Source organism: Trachypithecus francoisi, unplaced genomic scaffold (genome assembly GCF_009764315.1).
Source record: "Trachypithecus francoisi isolate TF-2019V2 unplaced genomic scaffold, Tfra_2.0 Lachesis_group5, whole genome shotgun sequence".
NCBI lineage: Eukaryota > Metazoa > Chordata > Mammalia > Primates > Cercopithecidae > Trachypithecus > Trachypithecus francoisi.
Window position 1 is genome coordinate 67,351,390 of NW_022681470.1, and position 24,775 is coordinate 67,376,164.

The window sequence follows — 24,775 nt, forward strand, 5'->3', positions numbered from 1 at the left end:
AATATGTATTATGGGCCAGGCATGATGCTTAGCATTTCATGTTTATTATTTCAGTTAATCCTTATACCATCCCTATGATATGGTACAAATACTATCCTCATTTTATAAAAAGGAAGTTAAGGCTAACCTAAATTTGACTCTTTCCCTACCCTTTACATCCAGAGACCACTTCTCATGTCTGTTAGTTTCTTTGTTCTAGCCCTACCTCCATAAAATTAGGGATGAAAACTAGACCCTCTCTCTCAGCTCAGAAAGAGTCCAGCAAACTTTTAAAGGCAAGGCTGCTTTCTACTAAGTTGGAAAAGTGAGGGTCTTGCTCCACAGGCCTGCAAGCTTGACCTGTACCCATCCCTCCTGCTGCTGTTAGCCGTTCTCCTTCTAGGGCTTTCTATGGCCTAAAACTCAAGATCATCCAGAATCTTCTTCCAACCAGAAGGGATTGGGAGTCTGCCCTTCTCCTTAGCAACCTGCAGATCCTCATAGGAAATGACCACGGTAACTTCCCTTTATCTTTTCTAAAACCCACATCTATAAAAGGGAGAAAGATGTCTCAAGAATGCAAACAAAACATAACTATAAGTTTGAATTTTCTCCTTTGATTTGGTGAGTTCCTTCTTTATCTAGCAAATATTAATATTTATTGAAGATGTACTAGGCACAGTTCTAGGTGCTAGGTGCTACTGGAGATTTGGTGATGAACAAGACAGATCAAATTCTTCCCCTTCTGAAATTTACACTCCATCGGAGCTGGTTTCTGGGGAGGGCAGACAGTGGCTGCAGGTTTTCAACTTTCTTTTAAGTCACACTTCCCAGTAAGAAATGTGTTTTGCACAGCAATGTACTATATTCCTTCTCCCTTCTGCCCCTACACAACAGAATCAAAGTTTTGTAGAACACTTGCTCTTATTAAATATAAAAACTAAAAACATAAAGTTAATATTGCCTTATTAATACTTGAATGCAGCTGGGTGTGGTGACTCACATCTGTAATCCCAGTACTTTGGGATGCTAAGTCAGGCAGATTGCTTGAGCCAAGGAGTTTGACACCATCCTGGGCAACATAATGAGACCCTGTCTCTACAAAAAATAAAACAAAATTAGCCAGGCCTGGTGGCAGGTGCTTGTGGTCCCAGCTACTCAGGTGACTGAGGTAGGAGGAGTGCTTGAACCTGGGTGGTTAAGGCTGCAGTGAGGTATGGTGGTGCTACTGCACTCCAGCCTGGGCGACAGAGTGAGACCTCATCTCAAATCAAAAACAAAACCAAAAACAAAAAAACTTGAATGCAGCATAAGAAAACTTTCCCCAACAAGCAATACAAAAACAAGAGTCAGGCAAGATTGTATTTAATACACTAGGAGTACTTGTCTGCTTCTAAGTTTATTCCAGTCCAGAACATACAAGGATAATTCTCACTGTGCATACATTCATGCGCCTGTTTCTTTCTCTCCTTTGTTTTAATTGGTTTTAAAAGTTGGAAATCCTTGTTCATACAAATAGGTAATTTTGAGTGGTGATAATAAAGTTGCATTCTTTTTGCCTAGGAATGGAGATTCTTCTTTAATTTTACCCTACAATTATGATTCATTTAACGTCTTGTGATTACTCTTTCGTACAAACATAGAACTAAGCTGCAATAATTCATTCACTCCTTTTGGGCACCAAGTTTAGGTCACTTATTGATTCAGGGTTCTGAAAAGAAAATGAGTCTTTCATTTGAAACCTTTTATCTTGTGTTTACAATTTATCATCTGGAAAATCACGATTGCATCTGGAAAATCACTCCAAGTTTGAAACTGAGGAGTGAAATATAACGATCTCCCTAATTTTATTTCCATCATACTGACTTTACTAATAATATCATTTTCAATACGTTGTAACAATATGAGGAACAAATAGGTGCTAGGGTGATTGCTCTTAAGGTTACTTGCCATAACAAAATGTCTTTGGAATCCTGGATGTGTTGGACTTGCTGAATTATATTGTTGTTTTCTCCCTGAAGTTATACATTTAAGTTCATTTAAAAAAATCAATAACCTCCGTTAAATATACTAATTAAAAATGCCAAACATTGTCTTTGAAAATGAGATTGCTTGCCAAATGAGATTGCTTTCCAACTAGAAAAACGTGACTGTCATTTCTGAGTTTATTCATCCTGCTTAATACTTTCCCTTACGTTTCCGTAGATAACCAATGAATTTCAGTGAGCTTCAGAGTATGGTTCATTCCAGTCTCACCAAACACATCAATATTTTGGCTATTGATGAGCTCTCTTTAATAAATTTAACAACCTTCATGATGTTTTCCAATACTTCTATGAGATTTAGCAGAATTACTTCAAGAGATGGCACATTTCTATTGATTCTGATTTCTAAACACAACTGTCATTAATAGTTTTTACAAATATTTTAATAGCTTTGCTGTTTTCTAGCAATATCAGCTGGCCCTGCCTGTCTCTCATAATTCCATTGTTATATTTTATTTTATTTTTAAATATAAATTAAAATAATTAAATTTGTTATTTTCTTTTAGAGATGGGGACTCCCTTTGTTGTCCGAGCTGGAGTGCAGTGCTCTTCTCAGACACGATCATAGCATGCTATATCCTTGAACTCCTCGGCTCAAGTGATCCTCCCTCCTCAGCTACCCAAGTAGCTGGGACTAAAGGTGCATGCCATCATGCCCGGCTCTATTTTTCCATTTTAGTAGATATTGACCAACAAAGCATTTTTCCACTTTTGTAAATATATACAATCCATTGTGTGTGAGGTTAAATTTAAACAACACAAACACCGCCACACACTCACACACATCTTGTTGTTTTGCATACACGAGAGGAGTTTAACAACTTGCAGTATCTGTGCTCTTTTGGGGATGGATCTTAAGGTCTATACTGGATTTTAACCACATGAGAAGCATGGCTCTAGAAGGTTCTGCAGTAGTACAGATCTGACTAGAAATATTACTATCCCAAATAATTGTACACTTCAATTTATTAGCTGATTTGGTATTAAAAATCATATTCATCATAGCTATTTATATTAGAGAATAATTTTTATTTTTTATTTTGAAAGATTTTTTTTTTTTTTTGAGACGGAGTCTGGCTCTGTCGCCCAGGCTGGAGTGCGGTGGCCGGATCTCAGCTCACTGCAAGCTCCGCCTCCCAGGTTTACGCCATTCTCCTGCCTCCGCCTCCCAAGTAGCTGGGACTACAGGCGCACGCCTCGTCGCCCGGCTAGTTTTTTGTATTCTTTAGTAGAGACGGGGTTTCACCGTATTAGCCAGGATGGTCTCGATTTCCTGACCTTGTGATCCACCCGTCTCGGCCTCCCAAAGTGCTGGGATTACAGGCTTGAGCCACCGCGCCCGGTGGTTTTTTTTTTTTTTTTTTTTGAGACGGAGTCTTGCTCTGTCGCCCACGCTGGAGTGCAGTGGCGCGATCTCAGCTCACTACAAGCTCCGCCTCCCGGGTTTACGCCATTCTTCTGCCTCAGCCTCCCGAGTAGCTGGGACTACAGGCGCCCGCCACCTCGCCCGGCTAGTTTTTTTTTTTTTTTTTTGTATTTTTTAGTAGAGACGGGGTTTCACCGTGTTAGCCAGGATGGTCTCGATCTCCTGACCTTGTGATCCGCCCGTCTCGGCCTCCCAAAGTGCTGGGATTACAGGCTTGAGCCACCGCGCCCGGCCGAAAGATTGATTTTTTAAAGTTGTTTCATTTTGAAGTAGTATAGGTACATAATAGTTTTATATATTTATGGGGGTACATTTGATACTTTGATACAGGTATGCAATGTGTAATAATCACATTAGGGCAATTGGAGTATCCATCATCTCAAGCACTTATCATTTCTTTATGTTAGGGACATTCCAATTCCACTATTTTAGTTATTTTAAAGTAGACAATAAAATATTGTTAACTATAGTCACCCTATTGTGCTACCATATACTAGATCTTATTCATTTTATCTAACTGTATTTTTGTGCCCATTAACCATTTCCACTTTATCACCCTATCTTTGCTATCCTTCCCAGTCTCTGGTAGCCATAATTGTACCCACTAATCTCCTCCCTGAGTTCAATTTTTTTTTTTCTCACATATATGAGTGAGAACATGAAATATTTGTCTTTCTTTTTTTTTTTTTTTTTTTTTTTTTTTTGAGGCAGAGTCTCGCTCTGTCGCCCGGACTGGAGTGCAGTGGCCGGATCTCAGCTCACTGCAAGCTCCGCCTCCCGGGTTTTTACGCCATTCTCCTGCCTCAGCCTCCCGAGTAGCTGGGACTACAGACGCCCGCCACCTCGCCCGGCTAGTTTTTGTATTTTTTAGTAGAGACGGGGTTTCACCGTGTTAGCCAGGATGGTCTCGATCTCCTGACCTCGTGATCCGCCCGTCTCGGCCTCCCAAAGTGCTGGGATTACAGGCTTGAGCCACCGCGCCCGGCCTAATATTTGTCTTTCTGCACCTGGCTTACTGCACTTAACATAATGTCCCTCAGTTCTATCTGTGTTGGTACAAATGGCAGGATTTCATTCTTTTTAGTGGTTGAATAATATTCCATTCTCTGTATGTGCCACAGTTTTTTTATCCATTCATTCATTGATGGACTCTGAGGTTGATTCCGTATCTTGGCTATTGTGAATAGCACTTCATTAAACAGGGGAGTGCGGATATCTCTTTGATATACTGATTTCCTTTCTTTTGGATATATACCCAGCAGTGGGATTGCTGGATCATATGGTAGTTCTATTTTTCATTTTTTGAGGAACCTCCGTAGTGTTCTTTATAGTGGTTGTACCAATTTACATTTCCACCAACAGTGTACAAGGGTTTCCCTTTCTCCACATCCTCACTAGCTTTCGTTATTGCCCATCTTTTGGATAAATGCCATTTTAATTGGGGTGAGATAATATTTCATTGTAGTTTTCATTTGCATTTCTCCAATGATTTGGTTTTGAGCATTTTTCCTGTACCTGTTTGCCATTTGTATGCTTTCTTTTGAGAAATGTCTATTCAGATCTTTTACCCATTTTTAAATTGGATTATCATTATTATTATTTTTTCCTATTGAGTTGTTTGAGCTCCTTATATATGGTGGTTACCCCTTGTCAGATGGGTAGTTTGCAGATATTTCCTCCCATTCGGTGGCTCATCACTTCACTTTGTTTATTTTTTCCTTTGCTGTGCAGAAGCTTTTTAGCTTGATGTGATCCCAGTTGTCCATTTTTGCTTTGGTTGCTTGTGCTTCTGAGGTCTTACTCAAGAAATCTTTGCCCAGACCAATGTTCTGGAGAGTTAGAAGAATAATTTTTCAACAACTATGTGAGAGCCATTTTCTCTTTTGTCCAACCATATGTAACTAAGTCTCATTAACAGTTTATAGAACAGGCCAGGCGCGGTGGCTCATACTTGTAATCATCTCACTTTGGTAGGCCGAGACAGGCGAATCACTTGAGGTCACGATTTCGAAACCAGCCTGGCCAACATGGTGAAACCCCCTCTCTACTAAAAACACACAAAAAATTAGCCGGGCGTGGTGGCGGGCACCTGTAATCCCAGCTACTTCGGAGGCTGAGGCAGAAGAATCGCTTGAACCTGGGAGGTGGAGGTTGCAGTGAGCCAAGATTGTGCCATTGCACTCCAGTCTGGACCACAGATTGAGTCTCCACCTCAACAAAACAAAACAAAACAAAACAAAACAAAACAAAACAAAACAAAACAAACAAAAAACAGTTAATAGAACAACAGAGAAATTGTATCAATAATTTTTTGTCCTTCGTTTTTTTTTAAAAATGGTTGAAGGGCTTATTAATAAGTCTAGCATGCTGTGTTTCCAAGTGTCCTTCTAGTTTTGAAGGTGTCATTACAAATAATATATTGGGGTTTGTCACTTTTGTTGGATTTTATGCACTGAAAAAATTTTTTAAAAAATAATCTGTCTTATAAAGCTGTGCATTCTCTTTTTCTTTTTAAAAGACATCTCAAGGCCGGGCGCGGTGGCTCAAGCCTGTAATCCCAGCACTTTGGGAGGCCGAGACAGGTGGATCACGAGGTCAGGAGATCGAGACCATCCTGGCTAACACGGTGAAACCCCGTTTCTACTAAAAAAAAAATACAAAAAACTAGCTGGGCGAGGTGGCGGGCGCCTGTAGTCCCAGCTACTCGGGAGGCTGAGGCAGGAGAATGGCGTAAACCCTGAAGGTGGAGCTTGCCGTGAGCTGAGATCCGGCCACTGCACTCCAGCCTGGGCGACAGAGTGAGACTCCGTCTCAAAAAAATAAAATAAAATAAATAGAAGACATCTCAAATGAAGTTGAAGCTAACTAATTAGAATCAATCATTTTCTCAACATTGTCACTATTTACAGTTCTAGGTTGAACTTGGGCATTTCTCTAATTTTTCCTTCATCATTCTTTTCTAATAAGAAGAAATCCTGTTAAAGGGAAATTCATGCTAATTTAGCAAAATACACATTTGATGCAAACCTGAGACGTATCTCACTTGACAATGTTCTTTCAGAAAAAGGCTTTACAATGAACTCTGACTAATGTTAACATAAATATAAACAGCTAATTATCTTATAAATATCATGGGCATATTCATATTATATATCAGAAAATCAAATGAGATGTTTGTTTTTAGAAGGTAGAATGACTTGTACTAGCCAACTGATATTGGTATTCATCATAGTCTTTTTTTTTTTTTTAATTATTTTTGAGACAGAGTCTCACTCCATCACCCAGGCTGGAGTGCAGTGGTGAGATCTTGGCTCACTGCAATTTCCGCCTCCCAGGTTCAAGCGATTCTCCTGCCTCAACCTCCCAAGTACCTGGGATTACAGGTGTGTACCACCATGTCTGGCTAATTTTTTTTTTTTTTTTTATGGTAAAGATGCAGTTTCACCATGTTGGCCAGGTTGGTCTCGAACTCTTGGTCTCAAGTGATCCACCTACCTCAGCCTCTGTAAATGCTGGGATTATAGGCGTGAGCCACTGTGCTTGGCCCCTCATAGTCTTTTATTAGCTTTCTTAATCCTGCTCATAGCAATTGGATGTAGTATTTCTTACAGTGTTCACAATTCCTAAAAAAGTCCAGTAATGTGTTCTCATATTTTCTATTTTATTCTAATTGCTTATTCTACTCTATTTCATTTTGTTAAAAAATAAGTAAAAAAAAAAAAATTAAATGTATTTGTGACCCATTAAGTTTATTTTATAACCTACTACGGTATTATGTCTTCCAAGTAGTCTGAATAATGGTGACATAAATAATAAATATATAAACAAATGAGAGAAGTTCAGAGAGTGTTAAGTGCTGTAGGAAAATGTAAAAGAATAATGTGATAGAAGAGAGTGACTGGGCAGAGATTAATTTTGCCAGGGATTGAATTTACCCTGGATAGGAAGGGTTCTTGAAGATGCTAATGAATTGCACTCCGCATAGTTTAGGTTACTGATACGAGCCTGTTCTTTAGTTTGAACTATATCATTTTAATTGTACTTCTGATTTGCCTATTGTTTTGTGTATATCTGGTGAATCCCCAGCCAGACTGCAACTTCCTGCAGAAGAAGTCTTTTTTCCCTTTTCATAAAATCTCCCCCAATACTCGGTTTTGTGCTGTGTGTAAAGTTGGTGCTAGACAAATGCTAGTTCAATGTTGATTATTGAAAATCACAATAAACCAGGGTGGACATTCTTATAGGTGGAGCAGACAAAAGCCTATGCCAGATGGTCAGGGTTGGGTAGATCCTTGAATCTTTCAAAATAGCTCATGATTGCTCCTTCAGTGTGAATCTTTGTAATTAGAAATTCACTCCTTTGTCTTCAAGCCTCTATCAATGAAGTCTTAGCAACCATTTATGCCTCTGTTGAATGAGTATAATTCTATGGCTGAGTCACGGCTGAACTTAAAAGGAGGATTGGCCTCGTTAATCCCTCCTAAGCACCAGTTTTTCTGTCTGGAGAGTTGCTACCAGGTACTCAGGTCTGCCTGGCTGCATGGGACGCCCCAGTGGAATACTTAGATTCTACTAATTGAGAGTCAGAGAGAAAACACACCCAGTGCAGGTGCCTTTTTAATGACTTATGATTAAAATAATAGTATAGAGAGGGACTGACCATTTATTACTCACATTTATGTACTACTTTTGGTATTTTTGTTTTTAAGGAAATACAATACCAAGGCACAAATTGGTTCCCTCCTTTAAACCTCAATTATCATCAATTTTGCTCTATTTACTCTATTTCTGGTTTGCTTCTCAATTTCAGGGAGGACTCTCCTTGGCTTTGCTTGTAGTCAGAACTGACGCCTTTCAAGCCAAGGCATGTCCGGTCATGTCTTGCCTCAGAGCTGACTGCTCTGGCTCCAAGTCGGGAAGATCCAGAGGCCTTACTGCTCCAAGACAAGCAGAGATCCTCAAAGTTCAGCCACTTCTGCCTGTGTGTGAAGCATTAAAGGCGGGGTAGAATCTCCCTCTTCTCCCTCTCCTCCCATCTACACTCTCCCCAACCCAACTTTTCTCCTGGTGTTTAGACTTTGACGTTGGTTTACTCCATTAATCTTACTTCTCATTTCCAAAAGGAACTTAGTTTCCTACCATCCATTCCTTCTACTCCAATCCCTGGCATTTAAAAGATGTTTATGCTTTTTAACAAGTGGTATTGGGAAAGTTGGATGGCCATATGCAAAAGATTGAAGCTGGACCCTTATCTAATACCAAATACAAAAATTAACTTGAAATGGATCAAACTCCTAATCATAAGAATTAAAATTATAAAAATTTCAGAGGAAAATATAGGAAAAAAGCTTCATGACATTGGTTTCTTGGATATGACATTAAAAATACCAGCAACTGGCCAGGCATGACGGTTCATGCCTGTAATCTCAGCACTTTGGGACGCCGATGTGGGAGGTTCACTTGAGCTCAATAGTTTGAGACCAGCCTGGGCAACATAGTGAGACCTCTTCTCTACTAAAGATAAAAACAATTAGCCAGGCATGGTGGCATATCCTGATAGTCCCAGCTACTTGGGAGGCTAAGGCAGGAGGATTGCTTGAGCCCTGGAGATGGAGGCTGCAGTGAGCTATGAATGTGCCATTGTACTACATCCTTGGTGACAGCGAGGCCCTGTTTCAAAAAACAAAATAAAAACAAAAACAAAAAAAGCAACAAAAGAAAAAATAGTTAAATTAGACTTCACCAAAACTAAAATGTCTGTGCATCAAGTGACACAATCAGTAGAGTGAAAAGACAACCCATGGGATGGGAGAACATATTTGCAAATCATATATTTGATGAGGGATTAAAATCCAGAATGTGTAAAGAACTCCTACAACTTAACGAGAAAACCAACAATAAAATTTTAAAAAATGGGCATAGGACTTGATTAGACAGTTCTCCAGAGAAGGTATGTAAATGACCAATAAGCATATGAAAAGATGATCAACATCATTAATCATTAGGGAAATGTAAATTAAAACTACAAGGAGATACTACCCCATACTGATTAGAATGGCTAGTATAAAAACAAATAAAAAAAACAAGTATTGGTGAGGATATGGAGAAATTGCACTGTTGATGGGAATGTAAAATGGTACAGCCTCTATGGAAAATAGTATGGCAATTCTTCATAAAAATTAAAAACAGAATTACCATATGATTCAGCAATTTCACTTCTGGGTATATACTCAAAAGAATCCAACGCAGGGTCTCAAAGAGATGTTTGTATATCTGTGTTCATGGCAGCATTATTCACAATAGCCAAAGGAAGAAAGTAACTCAAGAGTCCATAGAGAGATAAATGGAGAAAATGTGTGACATACATACAATGGAATATTAGCAGTTTTAAAAAGGAAGGAAATTCTGGCGTGTGTCAGCTTAAAAAAAAAAATCACACACTTTTTATACATTTAGAAAAGAGACTTTCTTATATAAGGTTGCAGACTGCAGGGTGGCCATCTGACAAGCTGAGAAGTGTAGCCTCTGGTTTTTTAAAGCCATTCAGCCACTCTTACGTCTTTTGATTGGAGAGTTTAGTCCATTTACATTCAATGTTATAATTGATAAGTAAGGACTTACTCCTGCCATTTTGTTGTTTGTTTTCTGGTTGTTTGGTGGTCTTCTGTTCCTTCTTTCCTTCCTTCCTGTGTTCCTTTTAGTGAAAGTGATTTTCTCTGGTGGTTATGTTTTAATTTCTTGCTTTTTACTTTTTGAGAATCTGTTGTATGTTTTTGATTCAAGGTTACCATGAGGCTTGAAAATTATATCTTATAACACATTATCTTAAATTGATGACAACTTAACACTGAGTGCATAAACAAACAAGCAAGCAAAGAGAAAACTAATGAAAACTCTACATTTTAACTTGCTTACCCTACTTTTTAACTTTTTGTTGTTTCTATTTATATTTTACTGTATTAAGTCTTGAAAAGTTGTGGTAGCTATTATTTTTAATTGCTTCCTCTTTCAGTCTTTTCACTCAAGATATGAGTAGTTTACACACCACAATTACTGTGGTAAAATATACTGTGTTTTTTTGTGTATGTACTATTACCAGTGAGTTCTGCACCTTCAGATGATTTCTTATTGCTCATTAACATCCTTTTCTTTCAGATTGAAGAACTCCCTTTTGCATTTCTTGTACAGGGCTGGTGTTGATAAAAAATCCTTCAGCTTTTGTTTGTCTGGAAAAGTCTTTATTTCTATACTTTTATGTTTGAAGGATATGGTTCACTGAATATACTATTCTAAGATAATTTTTTTTTCCTCAGCACTTTAAACATGTCATGCCACTCTCTCGGCCTGTAAGGTTTCCCCTGAAAAGTCTGCTGCCAGACGTATTGGCGCTCCATTGTAGGGTTTTTAAAAAAATTTATTTTTGTTTTTTGAGACATAGTCTCATTCTGTTGCCCAGGTTGGAGTGCAGTGATGCCATCTCAGCTCACTGCAACCTCTGCCAACCAGGTTTAAGTGATTCTCCTGCCTCAGCCTCCCAAGTAGCTGGGATTAGAGGCACCCACCACCATGCCTGGCTAATTTTGTATTTTTAGTAGAGACAGGGTTTCCCCATGTTGGTCAGTTTAGTCTCAAACTCCTGACCTCAGGTGATCCACCTGCCTCGTCCTCCCAAAGTGTTAGGATTACAAGTGTGAGCCACTGTGCCCGGCCAGTATCCTTTCTTTATCCTTGACCCTTGGAAGTTTGATTATTAAATGTCTTAAGGTAGTCTTATTTAGGTTAAATCAGCTTGGCGTTTTATAACCTTTTTCTACTTGGATATTGATCTATTCTTCTAGGTTTGGAAAGTTCTCTGTTATTATCCCTTTCAATAAACTTTTTACCCCTATCTTTTCTCAACCTCCTTTTTAAGGCCAATAACTCTCAGATTTGCCTTTTGAGGCTATTTTGTAGATCTTGTAGGTGTACTTCATGTTTTTAAATTATTTTTTCTTTTGTCTCCTCCCACTGCATATTTTCAAATAGTCTGTCTTCAAGCTCACTAATTCTTTCTTCTACTCAATCAATTCTGCTATTAAAGGACTCAGATGCATTCTTCAGCCTATCAATTGTATTTTTCAGTTCCAGAATTTTGGGCTTAATTCTTTTCAATTATTTCAATTGCTTCATTAAATTTACCTCATAGGATTCTGAATTCCTTCTCATGTTATCTTGAATTTCACTGAGTAGAAACTCAGTGAAGAGCTGTTCACTGTTCAAAAGAGCTGTTTTGAATTCTCTGTCTGAAAGGTCACTCTGGGAGTGATGCCTTATTTAGTTTGTTTGGTGATGTCATGTTTTCCTGGATGGTCTTGATGCTTGTGAATGTGTGTCAGTGTCTGGGCATTGAAGAGTTAGGTATTTATTGTAGTCTTCACAGTCTGGGTTTGTTTGTCCTCATCCTTCTTGGGAAGGCTTTCCAGGTATTCAAAGGGACTTGGGTGTTGTGATCTTAGTTTTGGGTCACTGCAGTCATTTCTGCATTAGGGGGCACCCCAAGCCCAGGAATGCTATGGCTCTTGCAGACTCAGAGGTACCACCTTAGTGGTCTTGCATAAGATCTGAAAGAATCTTTCCCCAGCTATTGCTGGAGGATGAGGGAGGGGTAGCGTCTGCAATTCAAGACTGTCTTTTCTACGCTTTTCAGTGCCTCTTCCAGTGATATGAAGTTAAAACCTGGTACTGCAATGGCCCACTTGATCTCTGGTTCTTATTAAGGTGTGTTTTTGTAGATAGTCGTTCATTTTGTTGTTCTTGAAGGGAGGACAATTGGTAGAGGCTTCTATTTGGCCATCTTGCCCCACCTCTCTTAGATTTTGATAAATTTTAAGGGTTTTCATATTGCCAAATTGTTTACCCAACTAAACATTGTGTGTGAGTGCTATCACATAGCACCCATGCCAGGCTGTAATGTTATTTTTTAATTTTTTGCCAACTTAATGTGTGAAAATTGTGTGTTCTTATTTTACTATGCATTTCATTGAGGTTTTTGCAATATATTTTGTTTCCTAATTTTATTTCCCTCCTCCTTTTTCTAGTGGGTTGTCTATAAATGTGTCTTGCTCGTCTATAATTGGTTTCTAATGTTTTCTTATTGATTGTATTAACCCTATATATAATTTTAAAATTAACACTTTGCAAATTTCTTGCAAATACCCCAGTCTATTGCTAATCTTTAAATTTTTGCTATTATGGCCAAGCACAGTGGCTCACACCTGTAATCCCAGCACTTTGGGAGGCTGAGGCAGGTACATCACTTGAGGCCAGGAGTTTGAGACCAGCTTGGCCAACAAGGCAAAACCATGTCTCTACTAAAAATTACAAAAATTAGCCAGGTGTGGTGGCTGGTGCATGCCTGTAATCCCAGCTACTCAGGTGGATAAGCCACGAGAATTGCTTGAATCTGCAGTGAGCTGAGATCATGCCACTGCATTCAGTCTGGGTGACAGAGTGAGACTCTCTCTGAAATATATATATACACACATAAATTTTGGCTATTTTTATTTAATTGATGTTTCCGATTGCCTGTGTTTAAATCTACCTTTATCTCCTTTGTGTTCTCTGGTGAATTTAAAGTGTGTTTATAGATAGGGGTTAAATCACACTGAACCTATATTAACAACAGCATCTTTTAGAAATAATGTAGGAGCTGTTATCATATCCCTGTCTCTAAGTCTGACACTACCTGAGTTGAGTTCTTATTCCACCACTCCCTCTGCCAAACCCTTGGATCTAGAGTTGCCAGATAAAATACCCAGTTAAATTTGATTTTCAGATACCTAGGATGTAAATTTGAATTTCAGATAAAATTTTTTTTTTTTTTTTGGTAGAGATGGAGTTTCATCATGTTGGCCAGGCTGGTTTCAAACTCCTGGATTCAAGTTATCTGCTCACCTTGGCCTCCCAAAGTGCTGGGATTACAAGCTTCCTGTAAGTACTTTTTTCTTTTTTTAAACACAAGTATATCCAAATATTGCATGGGTCATAGTGATACTAAAAAGTTACATATTGTTCACCTGAAATTATGTACTTATTTTTTGAGACAGAGTCTGGCTCAGTCACCCAGGTTGGAGTGCAGTGGTGCTATCTGAGCTCACTGCAACCTCTGCCTCCCAGGTTCAAGCAATTCTCATGCCTTCGCCTCCCAAGTGGCTGGGATTACAGGCGCAGGCCACCACACCCGGCTAATTTTTGTATTTTTAGTAGAGAAGGGGTTTCACCATGTTGGTCAGGCTGGTCTCAAACTCCTGGCTTCAAGCGACCCTCCTGCTACGGCTCCCAAAGTGTTGAGATTACAGGCGTGGGCCACCATGCCCAGCCTGAAATTCAATTTTAATCAAGTATACTGTATTTTTATTTGTTAAATCTGGCACTCCTATTTGGGGCTAGTTTACTAACACCTGCTTACTGAACATCATCCTGTACTAGATTTTGGGGTGGGTGGGTTGGGAGAAAGCAGAAAGAAAAGATGGCTCTAGCTCTTGGAGAGTTCATACTCTGGTTTCCTGGAGAATTCTACAATCGTTAAAATAATCCTCTCGACCATTACAATGACTGCTAGATGAAATTTCTGAGAGCACAGCTTCCGCATTTCCCTGCTGCCTAGCGCAGAGTTATCCACTTTTACCTTATCATAGAACCACCTGAGCCGCCCCTGCCATGGACAATCTGATTCATTTGGCTTGGGGAGGGTTCCAGAAGCCCGAGGTTTTAAGGAGAGCCAGGTGATTATGCTGAAATAAGTCTGCAGAACTCTGGCAAGCCTGTCTGTTGGCTCAGGCTTGGAGGCCTCCGGGCAGCAACATCGTCCCAATTACACCCCGTTGGGACATCTTCAGATCTTTCACCCTTTTCACAACGCAATCAAAATCTTCGTATCCATTTTGCAGTAGTGATCTCTGTAAGTTGTTTTACAATTCATTAAGGTTATTCTGTTTGATCTTCATTCTAATTTACAAGGAAAAGCAGGGAAGTTTATTTCTGTTTTACAGAGGTGGACAGGGAGGCTTACAGGGGCTAAGTTCACACAGCAAGCCCTCGAAACTGCCAGGGCTGCAAAACCCGCCCTCTTTCCACGGCACCGAACTACCTTCCTTTCGCCTAGGAAATGTAGGTGGGGACCACTGGTGTTGGAATGAAGGCCCACCTCAAGTTTCAGGTGACTTTCACTCTGCAATTAACTTGCAGGCAGCCCCACACCTGCAATGAACATACAGGTGGGGGGAGAGCTATACACGCCAGGGTCAGTGGAAACCAGCAGCCGAGGGGTGAGCGGCGCTAGGGGTCCCGGGCCGCCGGCGGGGCAAACGCGGTTCGGAGAGGCAGGCCGCTCTGTGGCCCGTCCCCCTGCAGCAGCACGGCCTGCTCGCCACCGCCCCGGGAGCGCCGCGGGTTCCCGAGTTCGGGCGCGGAGAGCGCGCGGGCACGGCGGCAGGGGCGTGCTCAGAGGACGTGCGCTGGACTACTCCTCCAAAGGGCAGCTCCGGGGGAAAGAGGGTGGCGTCCCGGGGAAGCCCGCAGCCGCCGCCGATGTCGCTGGGACTCGGAAGTGCCGAAAGAGGGGTGTTGGGAACTCGCGGCGCGCGTGAACGTTGCCGTCGCCGCCGCCCGGGACAGCCCGGAGGTTGGTAACTGGTGACCGTAGGGGGTCCTGGGGAGGTTAGATGCTGAATTTTCTGCGTCAGTTTACTTCGTTAAAAAAAAAATGCACAAAACGCTTTCCGTTTCTACCCCAGTTCCCGTGTGCGCGCCCGAGGGCGGGACAGAGGAAGTTCCCGGTCAGGCGAAGGAGACAAAAGCGGCGGGGGCTGCGCGCTTAGTGCACCCGGGCAAAGGCGGGGATCTGGGCGCCGGGACATATCTGCGCACTGCCCAGCCGGCGTCCTCTCTCCTTGGCTTCGTCCCCAGCTTCCGGCACTGCTGCGGGGAGTTGCGAACTCTGGTCCCCTTGGCAGTATCAGCGGTGTGCCTGCCTGCCTGCCTGCTGTGACTCCAGGGACTCTAAAGTTAGAGACTTCCTTTGCGTTCTGTCTTCAGGACTCAGTTTCCTTCCTCTGTTCTGAGTCTAACCTTCAGGTGGCAGGTCTTTATGCGGAAAACCCCTCCCCCCAATCCTCACCAGAGGTGCTTTACGGGTAGCATTGTGTTAAGAAATGTGTTGCTACCTGTGTTCATTGCTCTTGGATCAGGGTTGTAGAGCTAGGGCATTTGGCATCCTCGGAGGCTTGCATTATGTGGGAGTGAGACATTGCTTCTCTGTCTCTTTCTGTTTTTGTTGTTGTTTGTGTTTTTTGAGACGGAGTGTGGCTCTCATCGCCCAGGCTGGAGTGCAATGGCACAATCTCTGCTCACTGCAACCTTCGCATCCCGGTTTCGAGCGATTCTCCAGCCTTGCCTTCTGAGTAGTTGGGATTACAGGCATGTGCCACCAAGCCCAGCTAATTTGTATTTTTAGTAGCGACGGGGCGGGGGTGGGTCTCACCATGCTGGCTAGGCTGGTCTCGAACTCCTGTCCTCAGGTGATCTGCCCGCCTCGGCCTCCCAAAGTGCTGGGATTACAGGCGTAAGCCACTGCGCCTGGCATCTCATTCATTCTCAGAGCTAAGGACCGATTTCAATGTGATTAAGTGCTATGGGAACTCAAGGAGAAGAGAGGGAAGGCTTCATTGAAGAAATGGTAGTTCATTGAAGGAGACTTTGAGGAATGATTTTTTCCCCCTTCCATTCCTCATGTTCCATTTTCCCTGTGATTTTTCTCCCTCCTTTCTCGTTACCAGTCAGTCCTTAATTGTGATTAAGTGTTTGATAAGGACAGCTCTGACCTGAGAGATTCAATTCATGTTAATTTAAGGAGACTATGTGCTTGTTAGGTGCTTTAGATACATTATTTCTAAACCTTACAATCACTGGGAAAGATAGGTGGTGTTACCGCTTTTCACAGTGGGATAGAGAAAGCCTTGGAGGGGAGCCAAAGCCGCAAACTAGTACATGTCACGGCTGAGTTTTGGACTCCTCTTTTGGATCAACGCCTGTGCTTTATCTACTGTTTACTTTGTCTCCTCCTTGGGAGTAGGTTAGATGGATGAACTTAGGGTGAAAGTCAAGTCTCTGGAGGGAGCAGCCATTTTTGTGGGTGGCCAGATGTTGGGAGCTCTGTAGGTAGGTAGCATCACGAACTTGCGAGCATGGGCCTTAACTGCACACCCTGCTTCCAGCTCAGGACCTGGCCCAGGGGGAAGTGTTCCCTAAAGTAGTGGTCCCCAACCTTTTTGGCACCAAGGACCGGTTTAATGGAAAATAATTTTTTCATGGACCGAGGGGAGTGGGGATGGTTTGGGAGAATTCAAGCGCGTTACATTTATTTTATTTATTTGTTTTGAGATAGAGTCTTGCTGGGTCACCCAGGCTGGAGTGCAGTGCCACGATACCGGCTCACTGCAACCTCCACCTCCTGGAATCAAGCAATTCTTGTGCCTCAGCCTGCAGAGTAGCTTACAGGCGTGCGACACCACACCTGGCTAATTTTTGCATTTTTAATAGAGACAGGATTTCACCATGTCAACCAGGCTGGTCTCAAATTCCTAAACTCGAACTCCTCAACTCAAGCCATCCTCTCCTTGGCCTCCCACAGTGCTGGGATTACAGGTGTGAATCACCATGCCCCCCCCCACATTACATTTATTGTGGACTTTTATTTATATTATTATTACATTGTAATATATAATGAATACAACTCACCATAGAGTAGAATCTGTGGGACCCCTGAGCTTGTTTTCCTGCAACTAGGCGGTCCCATCTGATGGTGTTGGTAGACATTGACACCCAAAGTCTGTTTGCTTATGTCCAGTCTACTCCATAGTCTCATTTTGGTTGCTGTCACTGCAGAAGACCCTGCTTCACAAAGATAGGATGTTGGAAATGGAAGCAGGCTTTTCGGTGCTTTTGTGGCAGTCTCAGGATATTTCGCCTTGACTTTAATCCAGAATGTATGGAGATTTGAAGTTCTCTCAGACATATTTCTAGGGCCCCGTCATTTGCCATCTCAAGCAGCTGGTCCTCTTCTAGCATGGACAAAGTCAATTTACCTGGCTTATTCACAGATGGGTCTAGGATCCTTCCCAGTATGTGGGTCTTTTGTAGTTGGGAAGTAATGCTCAAACTCTTTTGAAAGCTGAGATAGGTGATCATGCATCAGCTGGGAGAAAGAAGGCCCTGACTTAGTCTCTTTCAAAATCTCTGCTAATGTTTGAAACATGTCAGAAATCTGTGTTCACTTGTCGCCCCAATAATTCCAGTTTGGTTTTGAGTACAGCCACTTATCTGTTGACTTGAACACAGTTCTCTCCTGAGGGGACAGATTGAGTTCGTTGAGCAGGTGAGCAGGTAAGCAAGTTTTGCTACCCCTTCTGTGAAATGTGCTGCCAGTGGTGACTGTTTTTCTAAAAGAAATCTCTGGAGTGGCCCTCATAACTCAAACGCTGGCCAGTGATCTATCTTTAGAAAGCCATCCCACTTCTGTGTATAAAAGATGTGTGTGCCCTACGTCCATCCACAAAGCTGCGTGAACAGATGTGAGTTAAGGGCATGTACTTTAATGTGGTTGATAATTTTAATCATATCCTGCAAAAAAGAAAAGTTGTTAAGTTCAGGTGACATTTTTCGGCTAGCCAACACTTCTCTATGAATGTAACAGTGCATAGACTCACATTCAGAAGTGACCTCTTTGACCCGAGTAGTGAAACCAGCTGTAGCAGTCGCTCTGCTCATGCACGTACTACCCAAAATGACCAATTCAGTTTTCCTGATAGGTAATCATTCAAAGACTTGAATAATTCTACAGCTGTGGTATTGGTTAGCAACAAAAGTGCAAGTGACACATCCTCGTGCATCTAACATTCTCATGCATATCCTCCTGAAAACCATATCACACAAAAACAAGCATTGTTGCCTTGTCAGCATTGGTAGACTAGTCAATCTGGATTGCATTCTGCAGTGACTCATTAATCCTCTCTAACAATTGTGCCTCAATATCCTCTGCTATTTCAATTAGCCTAGTTATGCTGCTAGAGAAGAACACATGCCACCTTTTGAAATGCAGCCTCTCCTAAAAGTTCAGAACAAATGTCCTTAGAAGTAGGCAGGACCAACTCTTCACCAATAGTAAAGGGCTTCTTAGCTTTAGCAATATGGTTAGCCACTAAGAATGATGCTGTCATTGCAGACACATTTGATGAAATGGTAGCCTTCAATAATTGCTTCTGTTCTTTGTGCTTATGTTTTTTTCTTTTGAAATACTCCAGAGGTTTGTCTTTTAATGAAGGGTGCTTGGTCTCCATGTGGTGAAGCAGTTTTGAAGGTTTCATGGCTTCACTGGATAGCCAGTAGCCATATGTTATACAAAGTGGGTTTGGAGAATGTGAATCACCTGTTGCAATGAACCTGTAATTTGAGTTTGACTCCTGGTATTTTCTTTTAAATGTAGCTTTCTTTTTGTTGGCAGTCTTAGCATCTTCTGTCTCATCATTGGGTCTTTCCCCCTTTTCAAAGAAGCTTACCAGTGACGTTTGTTTTTTACTCATTTTGGCTAGGGTTAACTTGTGGGCTTACCAAAACTGTGACTGAGACAAATGTGCAGTGCAGGAAACAGGTACAGCTGGAAGTGGTAAATAAAATAATGGGTGGACCACGAGTGGACTAAAATAAGTGTCGGATTCTGACTTAAAGCCTGCCCACGGATGCGGTTGTATAGTGGAAGTACATCAACTCACTTGCCACTATAAAGCCTGCCACCAGACGCAGCTTGTTACTTGACACTCACTGATAGGATTTTGATATGAGTCTGCAAGCAATTGATTTATTATGGTCTCTGTGTAGTCAAACCTCTCTGTTAATGCTAATCGGTATTTGCAGCCACTCCCCAGTGCTAGCACCACTTGTAGTCCCAACAACTTGTGGGGCTGAGGAGGAAGGATCATTTGAGCCCAGGAGGTCAAGGCTGCAGTGAACTAGGATCAGGCCACTGCACTCTAGCCGGCATGACAGAGTGAGACCCTGTTTCTTAAGAAAAATAATAACGTGAAAAAACTAAAACTCCAAATTTATGAGTATATGTACTTCTTTATTAATGCAGTACTTTTATTAAAAAGTAAAAACAGGCTGGGCACGGTGGCTCAAGCCTGTAATCCCAGCACTTTGGGAGGCCGAGACGGGCGGATCACGAGGTCAGAAGATCGAGACCATCCTGGCTAACACGGTGAAACCCCGTCTCTACTAAAAAATACAAAAAACTAGCCGGGCGAGGTGGCGGGCGCCTGTAGTCCCAGCTACTCGGGAGGCTGGGGCAGGAGAATGGTGTAGACCCGGGAGGCGGAGCTTGCAGTGAGCTGAGATCTGGCTACTGCACTCCAGCCTGGGCGACAGAGCGAGACTCCGTCTCAAAAAAATAAAAATAAAAATAAAATAAAAAATAAAAAGTAAAAACAATTCAGTGCAGTAGCAAATAACTCCTGTAATTTCAAAGTGGTGATGCCCATGTAAATGGTATTTTGTAGTATTTTCAAAAGCTACACTGTGGTATGACAGTATCTGACTTTTCCTGGTGACAGAGTCATCCGAGTTGCTCTTACTACCATGCTTTTCTGTTTTTTTTTTTTTTTTTTGAGACAGCGTCTCACTGTGTCACACAAGATGGAGTGCAGTGGCGTAATCTCAGCTCACTGCAACCTTCGCCTCCTGAGTTCAAGCAATTCTCATGCCTCACCCACCCCAGTAGCTGGGATTACAGATGTTCACCACCATGTCAGGCTTAGTTTGTAGTTTTAGTAGAGACAAGATTTCGTCATGTTGGCCAGGCTGGTCTTGAACTCCTGGCCTGAAGTGATCTGCCCACCTCGGCCTCCCAATATGTTGGAATTACAGGCGTGAGCCATCATATCTGGCCGGAACTGCTCTTACTACTGTGATTTCTTGTCCACATCTATAATCCAATGAAATGCTAATTTTCAGCCAGAAATTCATGAAAATAAAGATATTTGAGCTCATATCCCCCTGAATTCTCTCTATGGACACCTTGGGAGTGGAGGGCTGGGGATCCTGGGTTACATACAACCTTACTTAGTGGTTGTTTTCATCTAAGTACTTGCTGGCCACCTTAGAGTATCACTTTTTTTTTTTTTTGAGAAGGGGTCTTGTTCTGTTTCCCAAGCTGGATCACAGCTCACTGCAGCCTCAACTTCCTGGGCTCCCACCTCAGCCTGCCGAGCAGCTGGACTACTGGCATGCAACACCATTCCTGGCTAATTTTTGTATTTTTAGTAGAGAAGGGATTTCGGCATGTTGCCGAGGCTGGTCTCAAACTCCTAGGCTCAAGTGATCTCACCTCAGCCTCCCAAAATGGTGGGATTACAGGCATGAGCCACCACACCTGGCCTGTTAGTGCATTACTGATGGTAGTTTCCTTCTTCAGTGTTCCCCTTAGCCCGGGTTCACAGTTGTTTCTGTTTGATGAAAGCTTTTGAGAGGGGATTGCTGGATTGTTTATATAATCTACCTGCTCTGCTCCTTCTGTGGGTAATACGATTGAAGAATATTCCTGAAATAGTGGATGTGTGTCATGTATACACCCTACCTTTTTTTTTTTTTTTGGCTAGTAGAAATTAACCTTAGTGGTAGATGATGTTATTAGTGTGAGGGAGGAAGGATGAACTACAGTCACATATACCACAGACAGAAACTCTAAAGATGTTATGAACAATTTCATGGTAATACATTTGAAAATTCAGATGAAATTGACAAGTTTTTCCAGTAAAATGTATTACTGAAGACACAAAAGCTAGAAAAAATAGTAGTCCTATATCTACCAAAGGCATTGAATTTGTAGTTAAAAACCTTTCCATAGCAAAATTTTCAGGCCCAGATGGCTTTACTAGTGAAACTTCCAAACATTTAAGAAAATTAAAGAGGAACCACTTTCCAGTTTCATTTATGAGGCCAGCACAATCTTGTTACTAAAAATTGATAAGGATATTACAAGAAAATTATAGAACAAATGCTCATAAAGACAGACACATAAGTCTTAAATAATGGTAAGTCAAATCTAGCAATCTATAAAAAGGATAATAAATCATGACCAAGTTAGATTTATTTCAGGAATGTAAACTTTGGCTAGCACTAGAAAAGTCAACAAATGTAATTTAACTCCATACATGAAGTAAAGGAGAAAAATTATTTGATACAATTCAGTACCCATTCATGATAAAAAAAAAAAAAAAAAAAACCTCTTTGCAAGCTGGAGCATTGAGATAAATTAGATTTAAAATAACAGAGGGTATGGTATTGCTCTGCAAATCTATAGATTTTGGCTAATCCCAATCAAAATCCCGGCAAATTTTTTTCTTCAAAAATAGGTGATAAGCTGATTGTAAAATTTATTTGGAAATTCCAGACAGTTGTAAGAGCAAAATTGGAGGACCTAAGCTACTGGATCAGTATTTAGTCATGTCAGTGTGGTATTGCATGAAACTACACAGATTATGGAACTGAGCAGAGAATCCATAAACAGGCTTATACATCTGTGGTCTTTTGATTTATGACAGAGGCAACACTGCAGGGCAGTGAAGAGAAGATGGTCTTCTTGGTAAATGACACTGGGTCGATTCCCTATGTACATAGACAAAATGAAGCTAGATCATGTACCTCATCTCATATACAAAAATTAATCAAGATAACATATACCTAAATGTGAATGCTAAAACAAAGCACCTGGAAGAAAGCTAAGTAAAATATCTTTATGACCCAGGGACAAGTTTTTTGAATAGGACACAAAAAGCACTAATTTGTACAGTAATTAAGAATGAACAAATTGGCCGGGCACGGTGGCTCAAGCCTGTAATCCCAGCACTTTGGGAGGCCGAGACAGGCGGATCACGAGGTCAGGAGATCGAGACCATCCTGACTAACACGGTGAAACCCCGTCTCTACTAAAAAATACAAAAAACTAGCCGGGCGAGGTGGTAGGCGCCTGTAGTCCCAGCTACTCAGGAGGCTGAGGCAGGAGAATGGCGTGAACCCAGGAGGCGGAGCTTGCAGTGAGCTGAGATCCAGCCACTGCACTCCAGCCTGGGCAACAAAGCGAGACTTCGTCTCCAAAAAAAAAAAAAAAAAGAATGAACAAATTATTGCCTCACATAACAACATGGATGAATCTTGTGACACAAAGCTGAGCAAAACCAAAATAGATGTAAAAGAGTAAGTGCGATGTGATTCCATTCATGTGAAGTTCAAAAACAGACAACTAAATAAACCATGGTGGTAAAAGTCCGGCTACTGGTCACCTTTGATGGATTTAGTGACTAGGAAAGGGCAGAAGGGGCTTCAGAGGCATTCTTTCACTTTTTAGAGACAGGATCTCGCTCTGTTACCCAGGCTGGAGTACAGTGGTGTGATCTCAGCTCACTGCAACCTCCCTCTCCTGGGCTCAAGTGATCCTATTACCTCAGCCCACCTGAGTAGCTGGGACTATAGGCATGAGCCACCATGTCTGGCTGATTTTGTTTTTTGTTTTTTTTTTTTTAGAGATGGGGTCTTGCCATGTTGCCCAGGCTGGTCTTGAACCCCTGGGCTCAAACAATCTGCCCATCTCCTCCTCTCAAAGTGCTAGAATTACAGATGTGAGCCACTGCCTCTGGCCTGGCATGCAGTTTTTATCTCAGTGATAATTACTTGGTAATTATATAAGGCTTTCCACTTCTCGCAAGCCCTAAGGGCTGGGCATGGAGGCTCATTCCTGTAATCCCAGCACTTTGGGAGGCTGAGGAGGGAGGATCACTTGAGGCCAGGAGTTTGAAATCAGCCTGGCCAACATAGCAAGATCCTGTCTCTAAACAAAACAAGACCAAAAAATTAGCAGGGTGTGGTGATACGAGCCTGCAATCCCAGCTACTCCTGAAGCTAAAGCAGGAGGATCACTCTTGAGGCCAGGAATTTGAGGCTGCAATGAGCTATGATCGTGCCATGCACTATAGTCTGGGTGACAGAGTGAGACCCTGTTTAAGAAAAAAATAAAAAATAGTAAAAAAAGGAAGTCTTAAGGTTTTTTCTTCATTTAAGTATATTTTAATAAAGTTTACTTAAAATCTTGTAAAAAGTTAGGTTCATTCTGATGCTCCCAGGCTGGGGAGTGTAAGATGTGGTGGGCACGAACCTTGCTGATTAAAAAGGCTTAAAATAGGTTGAGAATTTTCAGGGGAAAGAATGCAATATCACATCAGTAGCTCTTTTTGAATTAGGGACTTATAAAATTGACTCCCTTTTGCCAATCTTTAATGGCAGAGATCTGGCTTAAGGGAATTTCATATAAAAAGACTTAGAGTTATGGAAATAAAAGCTAAGGGCGTGTTAAGTAGAAAATTTTGTTTTCAGATTTAATTTTCTTCCAATTTAAGTTTTGAAAGTTTGTGACCACTGGATTAAAAAACTTTTCTTCCAATTTAAGTTTTAAAAGTTCATGACCAGTGGATTAAAAAACAATTTGTTTTCTACAAATCCTTTCAGTTAGGTACTTTCCTCCCATAAGGCCATGAACTAACTGAGGGCAGGGATGGCATGTGAGTTTCCTATTACACCTGTACTAAATTAACACAAATTCAGTGGCTTAAAACAACAGACATTTATTACCTTATGGTTCTGGATGTCAGAAGTCCAAAATGTGACAGCAGGGTTCATTTCTTCTGGAGGTTCTAGGGAAGAATCTTTTTGTTGTCGTTGCCTTTTCCAGCCTCTAGATGCCTCTTAGATTCCTTCATCCGGGAGCCCTTCCTCCATCTTCCAAGCACACCACTCTAACCTCTGCCTCCATCATCACCTCACATTTCCTCTCTGTCTCTGACCCTTCCGCCTCCCTCCTAAAAGGAACCTTGTGATTACTTTGGGCCCACCCAGATAATCCAGGCTAATCTCTCAATCAAAAGATCCTTAATCACATAGGCAAAGTCCCTTTTGCTGTGTAAGGCAACATATTCACGGTTCCAGGGATCAGGACATGGACACTTCTAAGGGACCCATCTTTGGTGGACCCCACAGAGGGGATCTTTATATTTTGTATTCACAAAGAGCACAGTTCCTGGTTGTCATTAGAAGTTCATTCGTATTTGTTGAATGAAGACATGCATCTAAGATTTCATTATTTGAGTGCAGTTTCTGAAAGAAGAGAAGTGATGGTCTTGTCCTCCCACTGTCACAACTGAAGCTTTGGGTTCAGGTTTAGGTACATGTATTATACAGAGACAAC

General features: G+C 41.5%; 1 protein-coding gene across 7 annotated transcripts in view; it reads left to right on the forward strand.

Moving 5' to 3' along the window:
* The first annotated feature begins 14,581 nt into the window (after positions 1 to 14,581).
* The window catches only part of HHAT (hedgehog acyltransferase), a 348,767-nt gene continuing 338,573 nt past the window's right edge, over positions 14,582 to 24,775 (forward strand). For 2 of the 7 annotated variants that reach the window (XM_033196754.1, XM_033196752.1), the window contains exon 1: positions 14,799 to 15,112. In XM_033196754.1, the coding sequence (XP_033052645.1) occupies positions 15,019 to 15,112 (94 nt within the window). In that variant the 5' untranslated portion in view covers positions 14,799 to 15,018. Of the gene's footprint in view, positions 14,648 to 14,797; positions 15,113 to 24,775 lie in introns of those variants that run through there. The other 5 variants (XM_033196750.1, XM_033196753.1, XM_033196751.1 and 2 more) reach the window with 5 other exon arrangements.